Source organism: Amphiura filiformis, chromosome 14 (assembly GCF_039555335.1).
Source record: "Amphiura filiformis chromosome 14, Afil_fr2py, whole genome shotgun sequence".
Taxonomy (NCBI): Eukaryota; Metazoa; Echinodermata; class Ophiuroidea; order Amphilepidida; family Amphiuridae; genus Amphiura; species Amphiura filiformis.
In genome coordinates this window covers 52,578,667-52,606,648 of record NC_092641.1, presented here as the reverse complement: position 1 = coordinate 52,606,648, position 27,982 = coordinate 52,578,667, and the positions used below count along the sequence as shown (strand labels likewise).

Below are 27,982 nucleotides of genomic sequence, written 5' to 3'. Positions count from 1 at the left end.
AACAGTGGTACCATTGTTTCGAATAAAGGGGTTCCGCCATTAAATTGGTCACTGATCCAGCATCGTATTAACGCTCTACACAACAGGCGAGTATCAATAAGTGACCACACTACAGTCATGTGTAAGGGCAGTCTTGTGTAAAGTGGTACCATTGTACTCACGTATTCCAAATGTGTGCTTGTGTGGGCCTGAAGTCTATAAGGAGGCTTTAGCTGTCGATGCAATCATCTTTACCACCCACCTGATGTTAGGCGTTTCATTTAAATAAATTGAATGCTCTTGTTGATTGATTGCACATTGGAATGTATGAAGGCTGCCATTTCCACATATCTATATTCGCTATACGTATACATGTAAGTATATATAAGTGTAGGCCTATAAAGGTTGTTTTTAAGAAATTTTAGGAAGGAGATTGGTATAGAAATAGTTGCGTACCCAAAAGGGGGAGGGGTTGGGGAGGGCAGATTCACCTCTGTGAGAAGTCTTGGGAGGGAGGAGGGAGGAAGAGGGGAGGATGGGATATGGAGAATGAGAGAGGGCTGGAGGAAGGGAGAAATAAAAAGATATAATAAAGACAAGTAGATAAATAGAAATATAAGAAAAATGATGGGAATGAGAGAGGGAGGGTGAGAGGGGACAATGAGAGCGAGGGAGTGTTAAAGTGTAAGCCTAGGAAAGAAGTACAGAGAAGGGAAAAGAAAGGAATGATGAATACATTTAATAATAATTATTAGGCCTATATAATAACTAAACACATAACAGCACTGGGCAGCCATTCGATGATATCAATGCCTTTATTCGTTACGTAATTAAAACGCCCAGTCAGATGCATTTCACACCTACCAAACACAACTCACCCAATTTCGCAAACTGGACGTTGAATGTACACTCTCATGAATATTGATTGGCAACATTTTCCAATATGTCAGCGCTCTAATCGGAAACAATAGAACAATAGACCCTGCAGAGCGTTGATTGTGAGGGTTAATAAATGCAATGCTGTTTGGTTAACATATCCTTCGAACCCGTCATTGTGCACCTTTTTTCTAATAAATGTATTACACTGTAAAAAATATCTTACTCAACACTGAGTAAAAAGGGCACAGCTCAACAGTTGAGTAAAAATTACTCAACATGGAGGTCATAATAGGTCACAACTCAACTGTTGAGTAAAAAATTATTCAACATTGAGTAGTGTTTTACTCATTTGTTGAGTTCTGACCTATATGAGCTCAATGCATGAGTAATTTTTTACTAAACTGTTGAGATGTGACCTTTTTACCCAGTGTTGAGTAAAATATTTTTACAGTGTACCGCTAAATTGTGTCAAAGATGGTTGTGATGATGATGATGATGATAATGATGATGACCGATACTATAAATCACCTGCTCTCAATAACGCGATTAAATTGTGTGTCGTAAGTTAAATATCATATGATAGGGTTCTCATGCGAGATGACCCATTTATCATCAGTATCTATAACCAATGTATTTAGCCATCCCATTGAGCTTTCAATCACATTAGGTAATAGCTTTGATGTTGCAAGGGACGAAACTGATATATGTGACGCAATCAAGCAAAATCAGTCGGAACTCGGAAATATTAAATTTTCAGTTTCTTATAGGTTAGTAAAACGCATTTACAAAGCTGGATTTTGCAGAAAACCCTATTGAAATTGAACAACCAGTTCCAAAGATATGAGCAATTAAAGAATTTCTAAAACAGTCGGAAGCCAAAGGAAATGTTTTCTTTGTTTGGCTATATCTCAAAATCAATATTTCCGAGTTCCGACTGATTTTGCTTGATCGCATCACAATTATGATGTTCTTAAGCGATTGAAATCTAGTTATCTTTGCTTGACTGACGCTTGACTTAAGGCGGGTAGAAATGAAGCATGAACTATATTGCACTCAAAGATTGAGACAAAAAAAGCAGACACACAAGAGGAGTGGTATGGGCTCTATAAAGGCGATCAGAAGGTTTAATATAAATGGTCTAGATGCATGTGGCGAGCGCAGCGAGCAGGAAAATTTGCATATTTAAGGGCTGGGGTATGAACGTTTGGACAATATTTATTGTGGGACATTAGAGCACATCAGACATATCGAATTGCATTCTGAATACGAAGAATGTCATTCTGATATCAAATATGGCAAATCATTAAAAATTGATATTTTTGATATTTAACAGTACTTGAAGTAAACTTTATAAATCTGATGATTTATACTTAAAGTGTATGTAGGTGGGATAAAAAAGCCGACGATCAATTGAAAATTTTGACCTTTCGTATTGAAGATATGGATTTTTTTCCAAAACACCAAAAAAATTAGGTCTTTTGGGAAAAAATCCATATCTTCAATATGAAAGGTCAAACTTTTCAATTGACCGCCGGCTTTTCCTCCCTGCTACATACACTTTAAGAATATGTCATTAGATTTATTTAATTTACTTCGAGTACTGTTATATATCAAAAATTTGAAAAATATCAAATTTTTATAATTTGTCATAAAAGTTGTATTATATTGTGATTTTCAAAAAATGAAAATTATTTGATATCAGAAACACATGCTTCGTATTCAGAATGCAATTCGATAGGTCTGAGGTGCTCTCATGTCCCACAAAAAATACTGTCGAAACGCAATAAACGCTCATTTTAGATCCCTTAAGTGTTTCCGTACTATTTTCCAAAGCCATTTTAGAGTGTTTTATTCACAAGGTGCCCAATTAATATTTGCTAAAATTTGCTTGCTCATTATAGAAATACAAAAAATTGCTTTCCCCCCCCTTTCGGCTCGCCAATTTTTTTTTACCCTCCCACCAGGGCTCATGATCATTGCACAGCCCCTAACTTGTCGTAAATCGTGTCTGTGAAAAAACATTAAAAAACGATACTTTTAGGTATTGTTCTGAACTGGAATTCCTTCCACATGCTATGTTCAGGTAGCTAAACGGAATAGAGGCTAGCAAACACGCTCCCAGCAAACACAAAACGTTTTTAAAGCGCAACAGGTTATATTTTGGATATTTGGTTCAGGTAAAAATGTTTTAATAACATTAAATGTCTGGTTGTTTAAAGGTCAAGAAAACGTGTTATATGGTTTTGTATGAAAAAAACACTACCACAATTATTTTAAAAATGTTTTTAAAATGTTATTTTAAAATATTTTAGCAAAATTATTTTGCCAAATATTTTGTCAAGACTTTAATAACTTTTATCTTAGAATATTTGCAGTAAGTTGCCACAAAACGTTTTTGAATGTTATGAAAACGTTATATTACCCTTTATATATTTAAACGTTTTCTGGCAAACATTTTTAATCTTTTGCGAATGACTTCGAAAATGTTTTGTGTTTGCTGGAGCTATGCTTTATAAGAGCATTACACAGGATATATGGCAGTGGGAGGAGATAGCTCAAGCTATTCGCAATAGAGCTTGCATGTCAAGAATATCCGCCGGTAACAATCAACATTATGACTGTATTCCAGAGACCTGAATAACCAACATTCAATGTTTTTTACACGTGTATTCTTCAAGTGGTATCAACTGTATTGGATATTTACAACCATAAAACATACATCTTACGGCAAAGCTAATTATCGTAGCCAAGAAGTGTCATTGTATAGTGATCCATCATCACTTTATATAATATCATGAAGACATCGTGTATGGTAAACCCCCATCAATCAATCGGTTCCACGGTGTTTAAATTTGTACTCAATGTTCATTGCAATAGGGAAACCACCCAAAGTGACATCTTGTGTGTGCATCATATATGACGCTGTACTTCCCCATATTCCTTGCACTACTTGCGCCGCATTTAGATAGATTTAGCAAAACGTACAAACATCCTAATTTTCCCGTATGTGATTTGTAGGTCACTAAGTGGTATTTTATCAGAAACAAAAGTCAACCCCGATTTATAAAACACCTGCAGGATATACTCACGATGTAGCTTTTAAACAGCAACAGTTAGATTCAGGTTGTTGCTTTTGAGCTTCTGACACTTAGGGTTAGTGAATAGCACAGAGGGTGAAAGTGGAATAGTTATGAAGCAATTGCGACAGCTTCCTACGGCTACGGTAGCAGATTGAAGGATTTAACATTAAGGCAAGTGAGATAACAGGAGCTATATCATTTTCTAAAGTTAGATATTTAACTCAACACGTGCAGTACATTTCTTAATTTATAGATAAATATTAATACGACCTTAAGAAATGGGTCAATGAAGCCAATATATTTGAATTTATATTTCCACATATCTTGCGGGTTTTTTTTAATTTAAGAGCAATACTATAATAAAACGAAAGTTTTGGGTTCCTTCGAGAAAATTCGTGCACATTGGGAAGAAATTACATCCACTATATCAAACCTTGGGATATCCTTTATAGAACCCATACAATCATCTTGTGCGTCAGCTTTATTTGTCTTAGTATTTGAGTCCAAAGACACGGCTAGGTCAGTCTCGATATTCTCCAAGTCCAACCTGCCTGAAGTGGTACTGTTGCCCGACCGCGTGTGCTTTTTAACAGATTGTTTCGGACTGTTAAATTTAAAAGTTAAATATGAGTATAATGATCACTGGGGTAGCATATAAATGAAATAAAGTCAATTATAATAGAAAAGTAATTACAACCATGGTGTTCTAATTAACCCTAACGTCTTAGGAGTGGTTTGGTGAGATGCACTTCGTAGGTTGTGGCCTTTTAGTTTAATGGCACGTTAGAGTTCACAGGTTGTGAGAGCCTGCATTCACTGACTACCAGGCAGTGATCATTTTAGTTATTTTGGCGTTCCCTAGCCAATGGCGTTCCCTAGCCTAAGAAAAAATATGAAAGCTAATTCGTATTACATTTGTTTGCGACCGGGTTTGTGACATGCAATCATTGTTATTAGTGATAAATGAGCAGAATCTTTGTTTCATGAGCAACAATATACAATCCATATACCTTAATGGTTGTAATTCTGTCAGATTTCAGATAATCGTACCCATAGGGGGTAAGCTGGGTCACTCTAAATGGGAAATTTTAGACATTGTTTTGTATTGTATTTACTTTTAAAGTAATAATGATACATAAGTACATAAAAGTATACATTTTCAGAAAGAAATTAATGTAAGAAATCCAAGAAATTGTGAGAAAAAATTGAATTTCCATGCCAATTTTTGTCCACCACAGCAACTTACCCTAAATTTCCAAATCAATGAAAATTGATAATTTATGTTATGAATTTTTGAATCAGGACCTTACACTATTTTCAAAATCAAAAGTAAACTTTTGAGCCTTTTTTGACCCATATTTTTAAAACAAAGGAAAAAATTCTAAAATTTAATTAGAGAAATGTGTCTTCTGACATCAAAATCATTATTTTGGTGCAAAATAATCAATTAACACGGGGAACCATGTTGTGTTGTAAATACAATCAGAAATTAAAGCCATATTATAACATTTGCTGAGGAGGACGCCCTCACTGATTTTTTAAAATTAATTTTTTACACGATTATATTGTACTTTATTAAACCAATATACCCTGCAAAAATCAAGACTCTAGGTGCTGTAGTTTTGTCAAAATCCGAGATTTTGAATAAAACGATGGAAGCGGCGTTTTATTATTACGATGGAATTATTAGTCCAACGCATACACGATGTTCATAACACACAGTACGTACACGGCGTGCGGGACGGTGATCTACACAACAAAGGGTCGTACCATAACATGACCGAAGGAGTGGTACGTATTGGCGACATAATGCGCTTGTAGTAAATTCCAATGTTCTTTGCTTTGCCGTAGTTGTTCGGCTCAAAAATAAAAGGGATATATCTGACAGTAAAACTAACATTTTATGGCAAAAAAAATGCTAATCTATTTTATATGAAAACGTTATAATATGGCTTTAAAGTGGGTGCGTAATATCAGTATATAATTAGTACTGACTTGAGTTAGTTCGTATCTTTCTTCTTAAATTAATTTTTAATCAGTTGATATCCTAGTGAGCTCATTCATCCGTCATTATAGAACAGCTGTAGAATAGATCTACGAGGAGAGTAAAGTAAAGAGGGTTCCTGGTAACCTGATGAAGACGTACACTAGTGTAAGCAAGCGCTAAATGCTGTATATTATCAATGTTAGGTCATTTATCTACAAAGGCGTAGATCCGGAGGGGGGGGGGGTTCGCGCTCATTTGTACTATAAGCTTATTCTGAGCTAAAAGGTGCTAGATGCACTATACTTCAAGAAATTTTTTCCAACCCCATCCTCCAATGTCAAAAAGAAATCTACGCCACTGTTATCTACTGATGAGCGTATGGTGGCTATTATTTGAAGACGGAGTTTGAATTATTATGTTCCTTGTAGTATATCTATGAATATTCTCAATCATCCAGGTAGTTTAATAAAGTTAGACTAGTTTATAAATCTTGTAGTAGTTTCAAACAATAGAGTGGTTACTGACATGTATTTAGAGTATTGAGGCAATCCTGTGTGTAATTTTAGGTTAATTTTGATGGACATGATTTTAAGATATGACCTTGTGAAAAATTATAAGTTTCTTTTCTGGCTTAGTGTAGTTTTAAATCCAACATAAAAGATTGAAAGCGTTGTTTCTTACAATATTGTGCGATTTAAAACACCATTTATAAGGTAAAGCGAATAGAAAGGGAAGCACTTTTTAGTCTTCTAATGTAATCTCACTGCATTCCATCATACCATTGTTTACTGCTTTACAATGTAATCTGTTCAGTGCGTCTGTTTTGTTCAATAACCCAATGATATGTAAATGTTAACTCATATTATTTTTTTATCAGAGTGGAAATGCGTATAACACTTACGGTGTTTTGTAAATGAACAACAACAAAATCTATTGTACAACGTACATTCTAGATGAACTTGTGCGAGATAACAGCTTTACAATCATAATGCCATTTGTTAACACTCTTGAGTAGTTTGCTATTGAAAAAAGTACACATGCCTCACTGTCACTATTGTGTACACCTTTTTATCAAGAGATCTGTTATCTTCAATCTGTCCTCTTCAATGTGACCTATTTTCAAAATAACACAAACTAACCCGGGCCCCTGGTTGAAGGTGTATGAGGGTGAACCACGGTTTCGGGTTACCGTTTCAGTGATTTTGGTATATCGATTGTTGGGTTTTTAGTGAAGACAAATGTACTCAATTGGGTCCTCTTATAAAAGTAACATTGACAGCTTTGGGTGCTTTTTTCGAACAAAATGGTATATTGATGAGATGTAAAATCAGCAAAAAGTAGCTGGAGAAAATCAGCATCCAAACGTCAGCGTGGTACACCATCTTACACATGTTTTTGAAGATACCCCCTGGCAAGATAACAAGTAACTTGTAGTTTCTTACATGAAATAGACTAAAAGTAGATTTTTGCTATTGTATACACTTGCTATTATCAGGAGCTAATTAGGAACCTTTCCTTTTCAGTGACCTAGTTTCAAAATAACACAAACAAACTAGTAAACCGTTTCCTCTTTTTAGACATTTCTCATGTAGTCCAACCAATTCATGTTTACAATTACTCACTGTTTTTGAATGGTATCCTCCCACATAGCCATGCCATTGCTTTAATGCAAAGTGATATGGATTCAGCTGTGGATTGACAATGCTTCGCAATGCTTCTTTTGTACTTTTTCAATACTATTGATACCCATGTTGCTACAAAGATAATATAGCCTCACCACACCATCTTAAGTAACCTTTGTTCAAGATCTCGCAAAACATGTTGAACTAAAATTATTATCGTAGTGAATAAATAGAAGCGTATTTTGAACGAAATACCATTTACTGGAAATATAAAGAAAAGAGTGTGCGCTCATAAACTTCGTTTACCACTTGTTTCGTCTTTTACTGTAACTGTTTATACACGTTTTAATATCCTTTATTATTTCTGTCACCTGAAAAAATTGGGTCCGGTCAAATAGCCTCTGCGGCAGATTGTGGTCTTGTGACTTTAAATATAACGTCATGTGTATTGTTTAGTAACGCCTCTGCGGCAGACTGTGGTCTTGTGACCTTAAATATGACGTCATGTGAATTGATTAGTAACGTAAAAAAAGATACTGTGATGTTGCTCTGCCACCCCCACCCCAACTTAAGATTATCCGAAGTAGGGATTTTATTATGACGTCATTAAAGACTTTACATGATTTCATAATAAAGGGATTATCAGAAGTAGATGGGAAGTAGTCACATTACTACCATCTGGTGAAGACGCTCGTCGACCCAACAAAAACGTTCCAAGAGAGGAAACATTACACAGTGTTGAGGTAAAAACTTTGACAAATTTGAAATGCCAGCGAACACCAGTTTTAGAAGCACAAAATGTACCCATTTAACCTTACTATTAGCATTTACCTGAATTCTAAAGCGACCCAATCCTTCGATCATTACTCTATTAAGAAAATTGGCGTACTTATTCTTCAATATGAGCCTTTTTTGTCAAATGAATTGAGTACACCCTACGACATGGTAATAATATGAACTGACAAATGCTGCCCGGCAATTACAATATAATAATAATAAAAAATTATGATGATAAAAATAATAAATATTGAAAAATAGTTAATAAATTTTAAATAAATTTTACAATTCTGCGCTACTTTTTTTTATGAACTTGTAAATAGGATGGTTTCAATTGGTAGGCTTATTGATTATGATGCCACAGTGATATATTTAATATGAAATTATGGTATAATATGAGTGGTAACCGTAATAAGGAATATTAAAGAACGACTAAACGACAAAGAAGTTTAATATTAACATGATTAAAGTATTTCACATAATAAAATTGCATTAGAACAAGATTTTGACTGACTCGACCTCACTGAAATATCCATACCACGTAATAAACAAAATATCCGAAGTAATGAAATAAAAATATTTGAAGTAATAAAATTGTTGGAAAGAAGCTGTGTTCCTACGAGACTTTCATTAGAAGCAGATTAACTATAATAAAACACAGTATAAATTTTACAACTATATTGGAATTTACGCATCAGTAAACACGATTTTTGGCCCTGTAAGAAACTCGATGAAAGCGCGATGTGTCATAATTAATCAAAATGTGTGGTTATCATTTTACAGAATTTCTTGAAGGAGTTCACACAATGATTAACACAGATGTCATGGTCATCGGTACTGAAGCAAGACTTTTGACAGACTGTCAAAATTAATTACATAGTTGTTACTTCACCCACCTTAAACTTACGCAGCGGAACCGTTTATTTATGACGTGGCACCACAATATACCATGTGACAATTTGAGTGTAAATAAGACGCTTTTGAGATATTATGTAATATATTATACTCACTGTATAAAGCTATTGCCACCTGTGCTAGAATAGTAAAGAGAATTAAGATACATATTTATTTAACCTTTGCACTACGACACAATTTTTGATGTGATTATTTTATTAATGTTTCTAACAAAATTTTTCAATTCCAGACCTTAAAATCACAAACAGCTATCACACTAACATACACATATATTTTCAGGTATTATTAATAATATTTTATTTCATTTTCACATTTTGCATTTTTCTGCATTTTTGTGGTTTTGTTTCTTCTATTAGTGTGCATATTATTGAGGGCGCCATTTGCATAAATTTAGCCCAATGAATATGAGTTATTCCTTCATTTCATGATGAAAAGTAGATTGAAACTTGTTTGTTATATGTTACTCATTTTATGTTTTAATGCCATTATACAAGTGCTTGCCACTTGTAAAGATTAAATATAAATAGCACCATCAGTGTTCAACTTTGCTTAAAATGAGTACAGTTCTACATGCCATCAAACGACCGTGACGAAGGATGGGTGGTGGTGAGGGCGCTTGTCGTCCGGCATATAAACGCTCACATTTACACCCAAATGGCTCAAGCTAATTGCAGATCCATCCTTTCAGTTCATTTTAGTGATAACCAATTTACACCCCACACCTTACTCGAGGTAAGATCATCAAACATCGAGTGTAGGTGGGGTTGTGGTTAAAATAACAGAACATCCGGGAAAAATCGAACGTTAGTGGGATTTTGCCGAAAGCTTTTTCCATTTGTACTTTTGTACATACAAAATTTCCCAAATTTGTTGCAGTTGGTGCATTGTGATAAATACAATATCACAATTTTGTATTAAAGTTTTCTGTTCCAGGATAGAGTAATTTTACCACCGTTTAAATTATTACGATCAAAACTTGACAAATATAATTATGATTGTTCCGAGTTTTTTTGCATCAATTTGAAAAATTGAACTAATACGTAGTGTTACTACTAGTCCTATGAAAATACTGATAACTAATAAAGCAAACGCGATCTAGAATTATTAATTAAGTAAATAGCAAAATATATGAAAGTTCTAATTATCATTTTCAGCTAGTGTTGTAATAAATATAAGTCAAAGTCAAAATTAACACATCATCCCACACACAAAAACACATAAACAAACACACCAGCTAATAAGCTTCTTTTTTTTACAATTCTAGTCTGCTATTGTGACCATCCATCACATATGGGCTGTATCGTTGGTAGAGCTAGTTTTTGAGATATGTTCCATTGAAACAAAAGAAAACAAAGGATTTCAAAACCCATTTATTATTGTTACTCCCTTGCAAACAGGCAATAGGGACACGTAATATATCGTTGTAAAGTTATTTTGTGGAAAGCTTGCTTGTCTAATATTCTCAACAAGTGAATATGCCGATATTGCAACGCACTTGTGGAAGCTTGTTGTGAAGCTTATTTTGTGGGAAATTTGCTTGTCTAATATTCTCAACAAGTGAATATGCCGATATTGCAACGCACTTGTGGAAGCTTGTTGTGAAGCTTATTTTGTGGGACATTTGCTTGTCTAATATTCTCAACAAGTGAATATGCGATATTGCAACGCACTTCTGGTTACTTGTTGTGAAGCTTATTTTGTGGAAAAGTTGCTTGTCTAATATTCTCAACAAGTGAATATATCGATATTGCAACGGACTTGTGGTTGCTTTTTGTGAAGCTTATTTTGTGGAAAATTTGCTTGTCTAATACTCTCAACAAGTGAATATGCCGATATTGCAACGCACTTGTGGTTACTTGTTGTGAAGCTTATTTTGTGGAAAATTTGCTTGTCTAATATTCTCAACAAGTGAATATGCCGATATTGCAACGCACTAGTGGATGCTTTTTGTGAAGCTTATTTTGTGGAAAACTTGCTTTTCTAATATTCTCAACACGTGAATATGCGATATTGCAACGCACTTGTGCTGGGTTGTTGTGAAGCTTATTTTGTGGAAAAGTTGCTTGTCTAATATTCTCAACAAGTGAATATGCCGATATTACAACCCACGTGTGGTGGATGGTAACTTATGCTCACTGGTATTTACAACTCAAATATTGCAATAGCTCACAAATGGTTTATTTTATGTCCGTCAAAAGTCATATGATTCGCTGGAAAAAACAAAAAAAAATTGAATATTTTTCATATACTTACGTCCATATCCTCCTCGTTTCTCCATTTCATATTGTAAATCTACCATTGCTCGCTTTACATGTGGGTTAAGCATATTGTCCAATTCATAAGCGTCATCTTCTTGTTCCCAATCTTCTGGATAAATAAATGCTGCTGTTGTTACTGATATTGTAATCGTAACAATGACTAGTAAAAAGCACACTCTGGAAGTATTCATGGCTGTAAATTAAAGTAAGATAAAAACACAGAATCCAGTTAAGAAGTACGTATATCAGGAAAAACTCATAACAAGCTCTGGATGAATAACTATGTTAAGTGCACTTGGCTGGCTACCGGCGTACTACAATTGACGGGAATATTGTGTCAGTCAAATCGTGGTATTATTTGTACATGCGCAGTGAATCAAAAGACGAAGGTGTTTTTTTTTTATTTTAAAGTCATGTCTCTTTGTTTTTTATTTTATATCATCTTATTCATTACAATGAAGAAAACTTTCAATGTACACAGTCTTGGTTAGTACCAAGAGGATGGTGGCACATAAGTCATAACCTAATATACTGTCCATGAATAACAAACATGCAGGAAATGTATGAAAACAAGTGTAGCAAAACAGTGCACAAATCGAAAATGGTTCTTATTTTGAATAAATAATAATAAAAGATGAAACGACAGCCAATTTGGATAGACTGTCTCTGCCTTCCTTAAAGGGGCATTTTGTGATCCACTTCCTCAATCCCCAAGAAAGTGGGAGGTGTTATACCTTAGGATTTCTTGCAGATTATGTCTTTTGACAAAGACATCGTCCAATTAGTAGTTTCTTCATTTCGACAGACAGAAATAACAATGCATTCCGTTATGAGGCACTATAACACAATGCAATTATATGCAACTCGCAAATTCAATGTTTGAAGCAATTGAAATTCTGGAGAGGTTTTTTGTGTGTTATCTATATTGCACCTTACATGCCCCTTACATAATTAGTATTCTCGCATGCAAGCTATGGATGTTGCTGGGCGTAAAATAGCAAACTTGAAATAAGACTAACTATAAACCTGAATCTTTAATAGCAGCGATAACAGCCTTTTTAATAGACTTGACAACATCTCTAGTTTCCTGTTCATGTCGGCTTTTTGTGATGATGTGTGATAATGGTGGTGATGGTGATGATGTTGATGATGATAATAATGATGATGATGATGTTGATGATGATGATGATGATGATGATGATGATGATGATGATGATGATGATGATGATGATGATGATGATGATGATGATGATTACGATTATGATGACGATGACGACGACGGGATTCTAATTCTTCTCCTCATATCTTCTCTCTTTTCTTTCTAAGCACGTCTACACTTTTTCTTTGTCTTGGATGAGACAACGCAATTGGTTCACAATAAGGCAAATTAATCAACCTGTTATTTTCACGTTTCCAAGTAACGTCCCAAAAGAGGAATGTTGTTAAAATTATCACAAGTGCTTGCGTCAGAAAAGTGACGCAAGAAGTGTTGACATTTCTTCATTTTGTTTTTGTCATTGGTACTAATCACAAACATTATAAATGCTATAAACGCTACCACGCCAACAAGTTAACCCCCAGCGAGTCTCAATGTTTTGCTGAGTTTAATAACAATAATCATTATCTATATTAAAGAAAGAGCACCAATGATGAAACTCTACACTCTATTGCGACATCAAATAAAGAGTAATGTCAAAAATCAAATGTCAATCTGAAAAAATATTATCCCACTTGAGACGAACTAGACACTTAACTGTTCTATTAAGTCATCGAGCGAATGATATTCTCGAGGACTCCTGATTGTCATATTCCCGCGGCATTTAATAATCTGCCAATATCAATTGAAAAGCCAGTCAAAATCCCGTAAAATTTATTACATTGTCGTCAATTCGTGCGTGTACTCGATGCTTTTTGTTACTCCTTGAAAATGATATTTACTTCACTTGTTGTGAAATAAGGTTACTTGCCATTAGCACAAATAGTATATAGCTTTTAAAGTGGGTTTGTGATATAATGTATTAAAAATCACACATTTTACGGCTAGGTTAGAAATTGAATAGGTAAAAGTAAATATTATAAGTTGGTTTGAGCCTGGTCTGGGGTTCCATTCTTAGCCACGAATTTTATAGCATTTCAGTTTGTAACCTGTTAACCTTTTGAGGGAGTATAGTAGTATCAATATTAACACGGTGAGGGGCTTGGTCTTGGAGTAGACAAATATTCTGTTCTCTGTTTTGGACATTAATCAAGGTCCTGTGCCCTCTGACATTTTCCTACAAAAAGTGTGAAAGCTACAAAAGAACCCTGTTAGAACAACATCGCTACCGTATCCTTACATACAATATTGTAAAAATTTTAAAGGACTTTATGAAGCTCGGGCAAACTGGTATGTAATAAATAAATTGAGAGAGTAGAATCTGTAATCTCACTTAGTCATGATTACATACTCTCTCACTGTATCGTAGAGGCCAGCTATTTATAGGTTAATTAACGCGTATCACTTGTTGGGAGTGAAATTGTACAAAATAATGCCCGCGTACAGAAATGTTGAAGCGTCTAATGTACGAGCCCCGAAGGGGGTAGTGCATTAGACGCTTCAACATCTCAGTACAAGTGCATTTTTTTGTACAATTTCTCGAGCAACAAGTGATACGCATTTATTAACCTACTAACAAAATTGTCACTAAAAATGTTGGAAAATGCAACCTATATTAAGTGCATCCACCCGCAAGAAAAATGAACGCATCCGAAAGCACTGCGCGTACTACGTGGAGTGCGCGCCCGTGCAATTATACAATATTTATGCACGGGTAGTAATTTACTAACGCTTGTTCTAATTGGTTCTCACTATCTATATATGAATACAATTTAATACGTAAACACCGATTTTGGTCTGAATCTACGATTTACGTTTCATAATTATGTGCAAAGGTGCATAACAGATGAAAAATATTGAGATCAAAATACCAAAAAGCTCAACCGGTAATAAATTACATGATTGAATTTAATGCTCGATGTAAAGTGTTTATAGATGCTTATTAAAAATCGTAACTTGATAACCTCTAACAACATGAACAAGATGTCTTTTATGTTTGTATTATGTTTTATTATTAAAAACGTTTAGAAGAAGATCATATATCCCCCATAATGCGGCGAAAAAAGTGTGATTGTATCAGATATTATGCATATGAACGGTCCATTTCTGAAAGCCTTTGCAAATTCAACCGATATTACGATTGTGGTCGATGTCACTGCGCACATCATTTCTGCGCAGTTCAACGTGCGCAATGACGAAGTGCACATCATGTAGACATCCTTTGCAAAGGATTATGTGAATTATTGAAAAGGTGAATTATGCTATCCAAAAGGAATATACGATAGACAAAACAGCGAATAATCAGGATTGATTGGAACAGTTGGAGCAAAATAGACTATAAAACAGATGCACAACATTAGTTATATACTAGTATTCTGGACCAGTTTTGCAATTAGTTGCAAATTTACAGGGTTTCCGAAGTGATAAATTAAAGATCGATTGTACGACTTTGTAAAACGATCACGGTCTGGTCTTATCACGGTCTAGTCTGGTCCCAAGTGTCGCTGCAAAAGAGAGATGTGCAATCTGGCCTGTAAACACAGGCATGCATATTTACCTTTAACTTTATCAAAACTATTTGAAATTCACACTCCTAATGTTTTTTTATAGAGGGTTTTTGTGAAACTTTTTAATAACATTAAAATGGGTTGTATATAATAATTTATAAACAAAAAAGTCATACAAATGTTTTAAAATGTTTTGAAATGTTGTCAAATGCTATTGTAATATATTTGTTGCAAAATTACGCCAATATTCAAAAAGTTATGTTCAAATGTTTTATGGAACCTTTAATGCTCTGTGTGCTAGCCATGCGCTTCAACGGAAAAAGTTGAAGTTTTGAAATATTTTGTCCTCGAGCCATACTTGAAAAGTCTACTTTAGCGACCTCATTCTTACCAACCATTTTGATTTGAATAGACAATGAAGCCATTTATTGTCATCAGACAATCCATTCTAATAAAGCTAAACTCTAATAGCCTTTTTAATACGGTTCCAGTAATCTCCTAATGTACTTTTAAGTAATGCTTTCTATAATGAACATCGAGTAAATATTTACTGAGATATTGTGACGTTTTACATGTCTTAAGGTTACACGAAGAAACGTATAAAAAACGTAGAAAAGACGTATAAAGTTGTTCTCTAAAACCGCGTTTTCTCAGCAATCAAATATCGCAGTGAGTCAAATGTTGGTGCATGGATGTATCTTAACATTATTTTTGTGTGTTTATACACATTTTAGAATCCGTTTGAAAATCCTTCGTTTAAATCATGTTTACGCACCATGTTCACAAGATCAAAAACACGTTCCATGCAGTTTTTTCAAATATTCGCTCCGTATAAAACTACACCGAGTGATTGTTTTCTCCTTTTTGTATTGTACTACAAATCGACCAAAGAAATAATGTTGCCATGGGGAAGAACCAAAACAGTACCGATTAAATTTTATTAGCCCGTTTTGGGAACAATTTTCGAGAATCTTGTACCACAAAACACTGTTATGTTACATTATCGATATCTGGATTGTGGAACATTAATTTTGATTTCTAACTGCCTACATTATTTCTCAAAAGTATGTCGATTCCTTTACCAATTGAATTTCACTCCAATTTAAGCTACTTTTGCAAAAATTGAGGTTTTTCGCCATCGATACCTCCGACATTTACAGCGGTGATGAGATTGTTTATCATAAGAGCCTGGTATGCACTATTCCATAATACTCAGTTTGAGATCAATCGATTTCACAGATCACTCAGTAGCTCAATCGGTTAGCGCGCTGGACTCACGTTCGACTATAATACTATGGTTTTGAGCTGGAAAACTTTGGTACGTGTTCGAGTCCCTATGTGGTCTATTCCATCTATTTTATTTTATTTTTCTCTCACTTTTTTCTTTTTTCTTGTTCGTTTCTTTCTTTCTGACTGCAGCGATTGATTGTTTTTGCCCGTTTTTTTTTTCATTATATAATTCAGGAATTTTTAGGCTATACTAGTCTAATAGGCGCGGCCTATGAATATATTTTTACAAATTAGATTAACAAAATATTGGTTGTTGGTTTTGTTACTGTTGTTGTAGTTATTGTTGTAGGCCTATATATTGCATATTCAGGGTATAAATAGGCATACTAGGCCTATTATAGCCTATAGAAGCATTGATTTATTTCACGACAGATATCATCCAGGATAATTTTAAAAATTGAAAATTTAGAAAATCCAAAGGAAAATTGCCGAAAACGGCTGCCCACAACCACACCCCCCCCCCATCAGCCCATATGGTCCTATCATGGTCGCCTCTTCCCTATCCCTGCAACATATAGGATGACTCACGAGCCGCGATTTGTCCGTGGCCCTAGTTCAGATTGATACACTATTGTACGCGTGAGTTCATTCTTTTCTGCATGGCTGTTTCCATTATTAACTTACGCCCCTCTGGAATCAAGCCTTGAAAATCAATTGTATTTAACCTTTATAGCTTTTTGTCATCCAATTACACCACCACCTACTCCTCACGGTTTTATACGCAGCATCAAGGACGATGTCCATTAAAGACTATAATCATCATAATAGCTGCCTCGGGTGTTATTGCGTTTTTCGTAAGACCCTTGTTGCATATTGTTGATACTGTGAATATTATTTGTCTACCCTCCCAAGTAAACACGAAGTATATATATATTCTTATTGGGAGACAGATGTTTTTCAGTCAGTTTGCCCCAAAGCAAAAATACATAACTACAAGGAAATAACACATAAGATACGGTCTTCTTACTTATTTTAGGTTAATTCATATCAAGATATGACAGCTTACTGTTACTTCTTCACAGAAATGACAATCTGCTGCCATGTCAAATGATGAATTAACCAATCAAGGGATCACAGACTTCCAGGCCTCTTCTTGGCCTTTCCTGTGATTCCTTCACTCTCACTTGTATTATAATTTTGTATATACGTATTCTATGGTTTTTGCTATTTGATGAGTGAAAAAATAAATGAATGAATGAATGAATGAATGAATACTTGGGAAACAAGTGTTTTGAATCAGTCTGCCCCTCAAAGCAAAAAAAGGCAGTAACTGCAAGTAAATTACATAACATATACTTCATTTTAGTTTGATAGGCAAATATTTTGAATCAGTCTGCCTCAATGTAAAAGGCAGCATTGCGAATAGATTTACGCTAGAACATTGTTATTGATGTAAATAACAGTATGCAGCAAGGATATAACAATCACAATGTATAACAATATGTGGCAAGTTATTATCGATTACAAATGAATCAGATGAAATTGGTGAAAGGTAGGTATAATTCACATTTATGAACAATTAGATCATTGTGGCAACAATATAAATAGATGTTGCTCTGAAATAGTCAAGACAGTGTCTTGCGACGGTGATGAAGAGTACTTCCAAATTTCTTGTACTTCAGGGAAACCCGGGCTGACATTAAATATACGATTTTTTATCTGCAGTAAATCTAAGCGTACGCGTACAATGGTAATCGCTTCTTCATTTGACTTCATAGAATGACGAATTCTCTGAATATGACATCGTCAACGATGGATTTCTCTAATGTCTCAATGGCACCAGAGGAAGAGATGTCAGATAATACTAGACCTTTTCCACAAATTCCCGAAAGACCGACTGGCTGCGATTTTTTCCTTTACGCTTTGTACTTTTCTGAAGGATTTCGCATTAAGTTAGTTGTGTATAACAACTTCGAGAAGCTCATTATAACTGTTCTATTTCCCATTGTTCTTGTTCTTGGATTCATTGGTAATGCTGGATTTTTGTTCGTAATTGCTCGAGTCAGAGAAATGCATACATTGACCAACATTTACCTCGCCAATCTAGCAGTGGCGGATCTGGTCTACATTACAATGACGTCGGTTAAGTACTCTGTTCAGTATGCGATATCCAACGGCATGAGAGACTCGAGCATTTTTCGAACAAACGCCCAATGTTTCATTGGGACTTGTATCGAATATGCAACATTTTATGCTTCGTTGTCGCTGGTAACGCTTGTGACTTTTGAGAGATTCCTGGCAATTTGCTATCCACTAAAGCTTCGCGCGGTTAACACCAAGAAACGAACGATTACTTTGGTAGTCATGTCATGGGCTATGGCCGTTGTGATGTCCGCAACATTAGTAGCACCAGGAGGTGGAAAGGTTAGAAAATTCTGTATTAAATGGCCGTCAGAAAAACGTTGGCAAATGTTTCCAACTGTCAAATACGCGTGCATACGCATGCATGAAATGTATAACGATGTCGGTCTTCTTGCAACGCCTGTACCGTTTATTACAGTGTTCTTAATCAATGTCATACTCTATGGCAAAATCATTGTACGGCTCAGCAATCGTGCTCTCACACAATACCAAGAACAAGGTGGACAAGATAGCATCAACAAAATTCGCAATCAAATTGCCAGAATGCTAATTATCAACGGCATCATTTTCTTTCTGTGTCTTGCACCGTATCAATACAACCAGGTTTATATATACCTCATTCAACACACTAACATCCGCAATGACGACGTTAACTGGTTGGCTATAAAATGGGCTGCAAGATGCTTGCTATTTCTCAATTCTGCAGTTAACCCATATGTGTACGGTTTTACTAACCCAAGATATCGTTCAGCATTCATGAAAGCCATCGGACGTGAGGAGATTGATTCAAAAGAGAAAACGAAAACTTCATCTATTTCGCAGAACATTACGAAGTGAGACTAAATACGAACCGGGCAGTCTTTATCTTATCATAACCAAAAGATGTCGAGAAAGACTGGAAGAAACTGTATATATTTATATAAAAAAAGAGCTTAATATTAATAAATTTCAAATTGTAGAATTACACAATAAGCATGCCCGGCTATAAAGTTTTAATAGTTAACACGTCGCTGGTCACAAAGGACTATTTGTCGGCATATAAAATGCACCGCTCTATTCAGAATATGGGAAACGTTGCACAGGTCCTATTTCAACTTGGATTTGCGTCGGATTTGCATAACTCTTCATAAAATGTCGGAAAAATATGAATGTATCGTATAGAAAATGTTTCTGTGCAATTATATAATATAAGTTTATGGGATGCTCTCACTGTATTTGCACCATCAGTATCACAGAACATCACGCAGTGATGCGGTATGCCTAAAACGAATACGTAACTCTCTTCACGCGGGTGTCGACTGCAGACGACAAGTTTTTAAAAAAAATTCAAAATTCAAAAAATTTTCAGAAATGTGAATTTTTATGACCATATTTGGAATCAACATATAGAGTGTCGTATCGTAGCAAAAATATGTATCGTGGGAAAAACCCTGTGAATATTGCTATAAATTAAATTAATATAATTATGTACTGTTGAAAATAAAACCTGTAAATATTGCTATAGATTAAATTAATGTGTATGTGCCATCGAAAAGAAAATCTGTTAATATTGCTATAAATTAAAACAATGTAAATCTAACGTCGGAAAAACAACAACCTGTAAATACCTAGTCACATAATCGTAATTGTTATAATCGTAGACAAAATTAAAGAAAATAGTTTGCGTCTGACGTCGCATGTCAATCAAACTCAGAAACGATATGTTTACGAATTCTCTAGATGATTGAGTTTCTGAACGCGGCGCAGCGTGCATTATGGTCAATCTAGCACCTCCAAACATACAAACCGTCTCAAAGGTTGGGTTTAAATAACCAGAATTGGCTTAGAGAGAGAGGTCTGTTTATCAAATTTGAACGAAAATTAGTACATGTGATCCTGATATGATTAAAAATTATGATGGAGGTCATTTCACATATATCATATGCTGATCACTCGCACCTGTAAGATTGGTATCTTTGAAAAGACCTCTATTATATTCAATCTATGATTGCAGACAATACACAGGTGATGAGTGCAACCTGCTTGTAGTGCAGCGCGATGTATTCAAAATTGTTGTGTAAAGCGTCCAGAGGCTGTTTGCGTTTGGCGCTATATTAAATATCTCTTTATTATTATATTATTATTATTATACGGTAGATTAAAGATCGATCGAAAGACTTTGTAAAACGATCACGGTGGCTTAGCGGTAAAGCGATTGAACCCGTAATAATAGGGTCGCGGGTTCGAGTCACATGCTGGGGAGGTAAATATATTTGTTTGTGCAGGAGAAGTGATGGACCCTCACAACAACATCATACAAGGCTGAATCTGGTCCCAAGTCGCTTCGAAAGAGAGAGCAATCGGTCTGTATGCACTTTTATCTTTTACCTTACCAAAAAGAGCCTCCGGAACATGAAAATATCTAAGTTTGACGTATCATTTCCAGATAGCTTAAAACTAATTGATATCTTATTTCACAGAGGAGGTATATTTTAATGCTATATGCTCATACAGATAAAAAGAAGATGGAAGTTTGTTTCGTTGCGACACTTTGTCTATCTTCTATTTCCATGTTCAGTTTCATGCTTAAATCAATATACATGCTGGGAATTAAGAGAAAATACAATGGATTAATCCCTCATAATGTCCTTCATGCTAATGCGTTTCTTTGTATATGAACGTAACGAGATCGTGTGGTGACAGATACTTTCTTCTTGCCTCAATTCACAGAATAACAAACGTGATATGCTATTGCACTATTAAAGTTTTTGTTTGTTGAAATTATCGTCTAAATTGAACTTGATGATGCTTCCGCAATACAAGGATACTCTGTGTGATAAAGTGCACATAATAAAACAGGTATCATCAGTGTTTTACACCATGCATACGGCGGGACTCTAACAAGGGATGATTGATAAAGTAAAATTGAGGCATCGTCTACACATAGTGCTACTGGAGCATTAACCTTAACCGTAAACCTTACCCAAACTTTAACCAGTACCAGAGTTATTGTACTCCTGGAGCACTGTGTTCTAACGTCGGGTCAATGCGGCCACACATCCCGTCACCCGTTTTCAGTGAGTGGCGTCCCCGGTCCCTATAGCTAATGGTTAACCAAACTCACCTTTTTTATACATTTATAAAACTTAAGCATGATTTAGTGTCATCCAAAAAAATAGGTTAACAGAAAGATTTGCTAATCTTCATCCAGCTTTGATGAAAAAGTTAGAGGTGTGAATAGTGCCATATTGAGATAAGGGCTTCAAGGCGTTTATGTTAGCACTCAACTTTACACAGGTATTATCGCTTCTGGAATGTAGTCAATTGGTCTCGAGTAAGTTGCCAATATGACTTCACGCGAGCAAACGCATATTGCATGTCGGCAAATGCAAATTTCGCCCTATTATGCATTTAATATTATCAGCATAATGTGCTCTTTCATCTGGGAATGTGAATTTCAATTGGATTCACCTATTCAGGTAACCATATTTGAAATTCACACTTCTGGTGTTGAAGATTAAGGTAATGTCTACCATAGTGGGCGTATGTATTTCAACTGGAATAACCCATTATTTTGTGACTACAGTCTGTCCACTCTGAAGTACAAAGTGACAACGCGCGCGTATACATCGCGTACACAGTGCGCAGTGCTGCGTGCCTTCAAAGTCGGCACAATGCGTGCGTCCACGTCGGTACTTTGTACTTCAAAGTAGACTCACTGTACCTAAATGTTATAAAACTCGGTAATTGGTAAAAACGTTTTAATAACATTCAATATAATGGTCATAAAAATGTTTTTGAACTTTTTTGTGTGTAAAAACACAGTGCGACAACATTTGTAATATATTTGTTGCAACGTATTTTTTCAACATTATGCTTTTAAGGAACCTTTAATATTCTATTACTCTATATAACATTTCAGACAAGCTTTTTCAAACTTTTTCAAATGCTTACTGGGTATTAAACCTATACATAGATGTAAGTCAGGTGTCAAAATACTGAGATATCCAAACCTCTAGTTTCTAATTTCCGATAAGAGTTATTTTCTCGCTTTGCGCCATCATTATATAATTGTTAGCGTATGGCATGGTGAAGATCAGATGCAAGATATTCCGTGATTAATATCGTACTTCAAGTAGAAAACTAATCATCTTCTTTCACCATAGGAAGATAAGGTATGGCAAATTAAACCAAATAGGGTATTCTTTGCAATATAATACTTAATAAATTAAAGAAAAATGTACACACATGATTCTTCATATAGGTTTAATAAAAAGTTACTTTAAGTGATATAAAAATACATTACATTAAGCTAAATAAAATTGATAAATTAAATTGCTAATTTGGAACTCTGTATGCATCAGATGTTACCAACCAGAATAGTCGCCATCTTGTTTGCCGTAAGTCATTGTGACCGAGTGACCGAAATCCCTTCCCACAATTCGATCAAACCGACTTCCGGTATCGAAGCCCAGGATCCACATATGGATGACGAGGAAACCAAAATGCACGGTATGCTGCTTTCCAGCTGAGCCAAATCTACTTTGGGCTAGAAATATCAAAACCCGAGTATCGCCAAGTCTCAAAATCACAGTCCAAACTTCGTCATGTTTTGCATGCAACTTAACGCGCGCTTCTTCAACATGAAATTGAAAGGAGCAATAATTGTTAATTTCAGATCTTGTCCTCGGGCCGTACTTGAAAAGTCTATTTTAGTTATATTTTTCTTTCATAAAATTCACAAAACCAATATTTATAAACGGCAAATTTGGTTTGTCTTGGGTAGACAATGAAGCAACCAATAATCATCAGACAATCCATTCTAATGAAGCTAAACTCTAATAACCTTTTCAATACGGTTCCAGTAATCACCCAATGTACTTTTAAGTAATGCTTTCTATAATGGGCATTAAGTAAATATTTACTGAGATTTTGTGATGTTTTACATGGCTTAAAAGCTTCTAACGACATCCAATTACACCATTTTCCCAACAATTTAAGACACAGCATCAAGAAAGAGGTTGTGCATTAAAAACTATAATCATGATAATAGCTGCCTCGGATGTTTTTGTGGAGTTCAAATTTGTGTTTTCGTAAGATCCTTGTTGCAAATTGTTGAAACCCTGTGAATATTAATTGTCTGCCCTTCCAAACTAAAACCACGTATATTACACAGATACCACATTTTTACTTTTGTGTATCTATGCTGTTTTTGTCACAAATACTACAAACTTTGCATTTCTCTACATATTAATCCATTTTGGAGCACAGTTTAAGCAGGTTTTAAATTAAATTTTTAGATGAGGCGACGCGTGAACTAGCCATCTGTCGACAAAGGATTATGTTCTATTTATCAAAGAGTAGTAGTAGTATTTCCTGCGCCAGGCTCTTGGCTGAGTAATTGTGACAATTTGGTGGGAAGAACGTGATACGTAATGCTACAATTGGAAGCGATTATTAAATCATATTGATGTTTCTGTTAGTGCAGAAATATGACAAGTACAATTACTAATAAACTATTATAGTTTTATACTGTATATATTAATAATATTAGGTAGCTGCAGTCTGACTAGTAAAAACGCAGCATTTGTGTGAAAATTACAATACCGCCTTTTTGATTTAGGTTACAGGTGTTTTGAATCAGAATGCCGTATCTTCAAGTAAATAACACAACATACCGTATTCAATTTTGGTTTGGGAGACAAATGTTATGAATGTTTGCAATTATCAAAGCAATTAGCCATGTTTTAGGCAGATTACTTGAGCCACATTTAGAAGTAGATCAGCGTCAATGGATTCAGAGCTAATCGGTAATCCCACAGCTTTCGCAGATGCTGCATTCTTACCTGAGAGGAAAACATTATCTGGATACTATTAAGATAAGCAGGATTTAAAGTATAATGCTACAGATTGACTGATCACAAAGCGAATTTGGTTACCAACATTGCCTATATACATTAATTGTTCATTTGTAATGTATTGATGAACACAAAGGTTCGTGCATCTTATTATTGTCTTAAAATGTAGGTGAGCTGTTTATAAGAGTGAACCCTCTCTTCTCCATAAACGGAAACCCAATAGTCTGATTGCTGTTCGTAATAACATTTATTGCTCTATCAACATCAGACCGTTAGGAGAAGTGGTTCAAATTGCTTCCATTTTTCATTGCTTTTCATATAGATGGCATTATCATACATACAGTGGCTTCAAAAGAAAACGTGTCATAAAAAGTGATTCATATGATTTTACACTTACTGAAGCATTCCCTCGTAAACATTGCTTTCTTCTTCATAGTAAAAACAGAAAACCAAGAAAGTTTACTATTGGGCCTTAATGATGCATCATGATGGCAAATTTTCAATATTATTGCGAGGGTAACATTATCATGCCATCAGACGTAGGGTTGTAAACTGTAATGCGATATGTTGATGGATCACAAACCGAATTTGTATATCTAAAATTGTTCAGCCCTTTTATAATGCATGTTGATGAAAACGAAGCTTCGTGCATCTTATTATAGTCTTAACGTGTATTTGAACTTTTCTAGGAGGACAAAAGAGCAAAAACACTCTAATCAAATTGCTGTTTACTATATGGTTAACATGAAGACACTGCCCAAGAACGTTCACTATTGGGCCTTAATGATGACTCATGGTGGCAAATTTAAATATTATTGCGAGGGTAGCATTATTATGCTATCAGACGTAGGGTTTTAAACTGTAATGCTATATGTTGACGGATCACAAACCGAATTTGTCTATCTAAAATTGTTCAGCACTTTTATAATGCATGTTGATGAACACGAAGCTTCGTGCATCTTATTATAGTCTTTTAAGACTTTAAAAAGTGTATGTGAACTTCTCTAGGAGGACAAAGGAGCAAAAACACTAATCAAATTGCTGTATTTTCTAAATGGTTTACATGAAGACACTGTCATCAGAAATTTGGTAGCAGAGTGATTCTAGAACATCTGTCCCCCAAGTAACAAGGCAGTATCTATTTGGTATTTTGTTCATAGATACTGAGTTTTTACGTTGGAGGCAGATTGAGTCTACCTAAACAACATTATAACATATGTATGATAGCATGAATTCCCCTGGAGACTTCCCATCAAACAGATGAAACGATATAGTTGTCAAATTTTGATAGTAATATGCACTCGTCACATTTCTACACAAATGATTGAATAATCACTTTCAATTGTAGCATGAAGTATAATGTTCTTTCTTGTCACAATTATTCTACGGAGAACCTGACCAAGGAAAAACTACTTGTACTATGTGATAAAAGGAACTTAATCCATTGTCGACAGTTGGCTAGGTCACGCGTCACCTCATCTGAAAATTAAATTAAATTCCACACGATGAGTGGTAAAATCTGCATCATATGTGCTCCAAAAATGCTACAAATATGCTCAGGAATTCAAAGTTAGTAGTGTTTGTGACAGATAGTGTTGAATATAATATACAGGTACCTAACGTAACCACGTGCGCTGTTTTAAACTGATTGTTTATAGATCATACATTTTTATACATTATCATTATACACAGATAATGCTTATAGATTATACATTTTGATCATTTTAATTTAATTTTGCTATTTCGAGCCACGTCAGTACACATCAAATTTCTGCCCTCCAAAGTAACCTAGAAACACACCGCCTGTTTGTTTAGTACTAACAGATGCTGGCTTTTATATTGAGGTCTACATGATTCAAAATATTTGCCTTCCAAACCAGTTAAAAGTGTATGCTATTTTATCTACTTGAACATACAGCATTTTGGCTTTGATGCTTAAACACATGTCCCGCCTGATACGAAGGTATCACCTTTGCAGTTTGTTCACATATACTTCGTGTTTACGGAGAGATGGCATAATACTTTGATGCAACATGTGGATGTTATCAGCCACGGAGTGAGATAATGTTGTATATAGGTGACAATTCATTAAACCAAACAGGATTGATTAAATTCCCGCCCATGTCATGTTACATCTGTAATGGAGAGCATTCATGATCGGACACGACAATTTTAGCTGGTAAAAGTTTTCAAATGTCTAGTATATTTACTCTTAACACATCTCAAATATGGGCGATTAGATTTAAGCTCCGGGTAGAGATTTCTAGACGAGTTTGATGCCGCTCGAAACAACAGTTTAACATTTCCATAAGATGTGTTATTTCCACAATATCATATGTTAGCTTTTACTGTCAAATATGTTCCCTTTTATTATTTTTTACACCAACAAATAAGCTAAGGTACAGACAATTCCAGCACCAATATGTGCATCAGTCCCTAGATCGTTAATAAGTTTGATCGGCTCAAAATATAAACATCCCTTATATTCACCCATGGACGTATAAGTATAACATAAAGACGCATAAAGACACATGATAATATACAAATGGACGTCCATGCAGTAGGTAAATAAATATATAACATGGCAATATGATTAAAAGGCTGTTTTTTGTGTCTATTGCAAATTTACGACTATTTGCAGAAAAATTGTTTGAAGCATAACAATCACTAGACTTGATTCGTTAAATAATGTATCGACTGCCCTGGAATTATTTATCACTAAATAATAATAATAATAATAATAATAACAATAATAATAATAAATTAATCAATTTAAAATAATATAATAAAAGGCTGTTTTTCGGATATACTAGACTATAACGCACCATAATTCATATTAAATAATCCATGCATTGACTGCCACGGAAATATTTAAACATGGTATTGAGAGTGCCCTTTGTTAATTAATTCAATCACGAATTTGACTTATAGTAATAGAATAATTTTCCTGCACTAGAGGCACATGATAACAATATGCCATTGTGACAATGATAATACCGATTTTAGTTGATTAATTTGATACAATCAAACTTCGTTTAAATAAATGACACTTGTCATTATTCAATTAGCAATACATTGCAAGACCTGAGCGCAAGAAGACCGTAAGTCCACTTGGCCCCTCAACATGTATACACTAAAGTTACGTATAGTTTCTTAGGGTTTTATAATGTTTAATACATGTTTCAGGGTGAAAACCAATACATTGCAAGACATGAGCGCAAGAAGACCGTAAGTCCACTTGGCCCCTCAACATGTATACACTAAAGCTACGTATAGTTTCTTAGGGTTTTATAATGTTTAATACATGTTTCAGGGTGAAAACATCATGAAAGGTTGTGAAAGATTTGTTTTGGCCCCTGAACATGTATAAAACATTGCCAAAACTATACGAAACTGGGTATCAAATAGCGCTACATGTAGATGTAGAAGCCGTTAAAGGTTTATAAGTACACTGTAAAAATATATGCAGTAATTTTAGGAAAGTTGCGGAATTATTTCGATCTGCAGGAATATTTACCTATCCGAACGATTATGGACGATTCATACAGCATTGTTACATAGCATTACGGAAGATTTTTACCAAACAGGTGCCCATCGTTATTACACGGGGATTATGTTTTTACACTCATAATTCACCTTCTTTATAGTATACGGTTGATGGCATTTACTACCA

At 34.9% G+C, this 27,982-nt stretch overlaps 1 protein-coding gene across 2 annotated transcripts in view; it reads right to left on the bottom strand.

The window, feature by feature from the left end:
* The window catches only part of LOC140170289 (uncharacterized), a 40,515-nt gene that overhangs the window by 11,717 nt on the left and 816 nt on the right, over positions 1 to 27,982 (bottom strand). The window contains exon 2 of one of the 2 annotated variants that reach the window (XM_072193657.1): positions 11,493 to 11,690. In XM_072193657.1, coding sequence (XP_072049758.1) covers positions 11,493 to 11,688 — 196 coding nt within the window. In that variant the 5' untranslated portion in view covers positions 11,689 to 11,690. Of the gene's footprint in view, positions 1 to 11,492; positions 11,802 to 27,982 lie in introns of those variants that run through there. The other variant, XM_072193658.1, reaches the window with a different exon arrangement.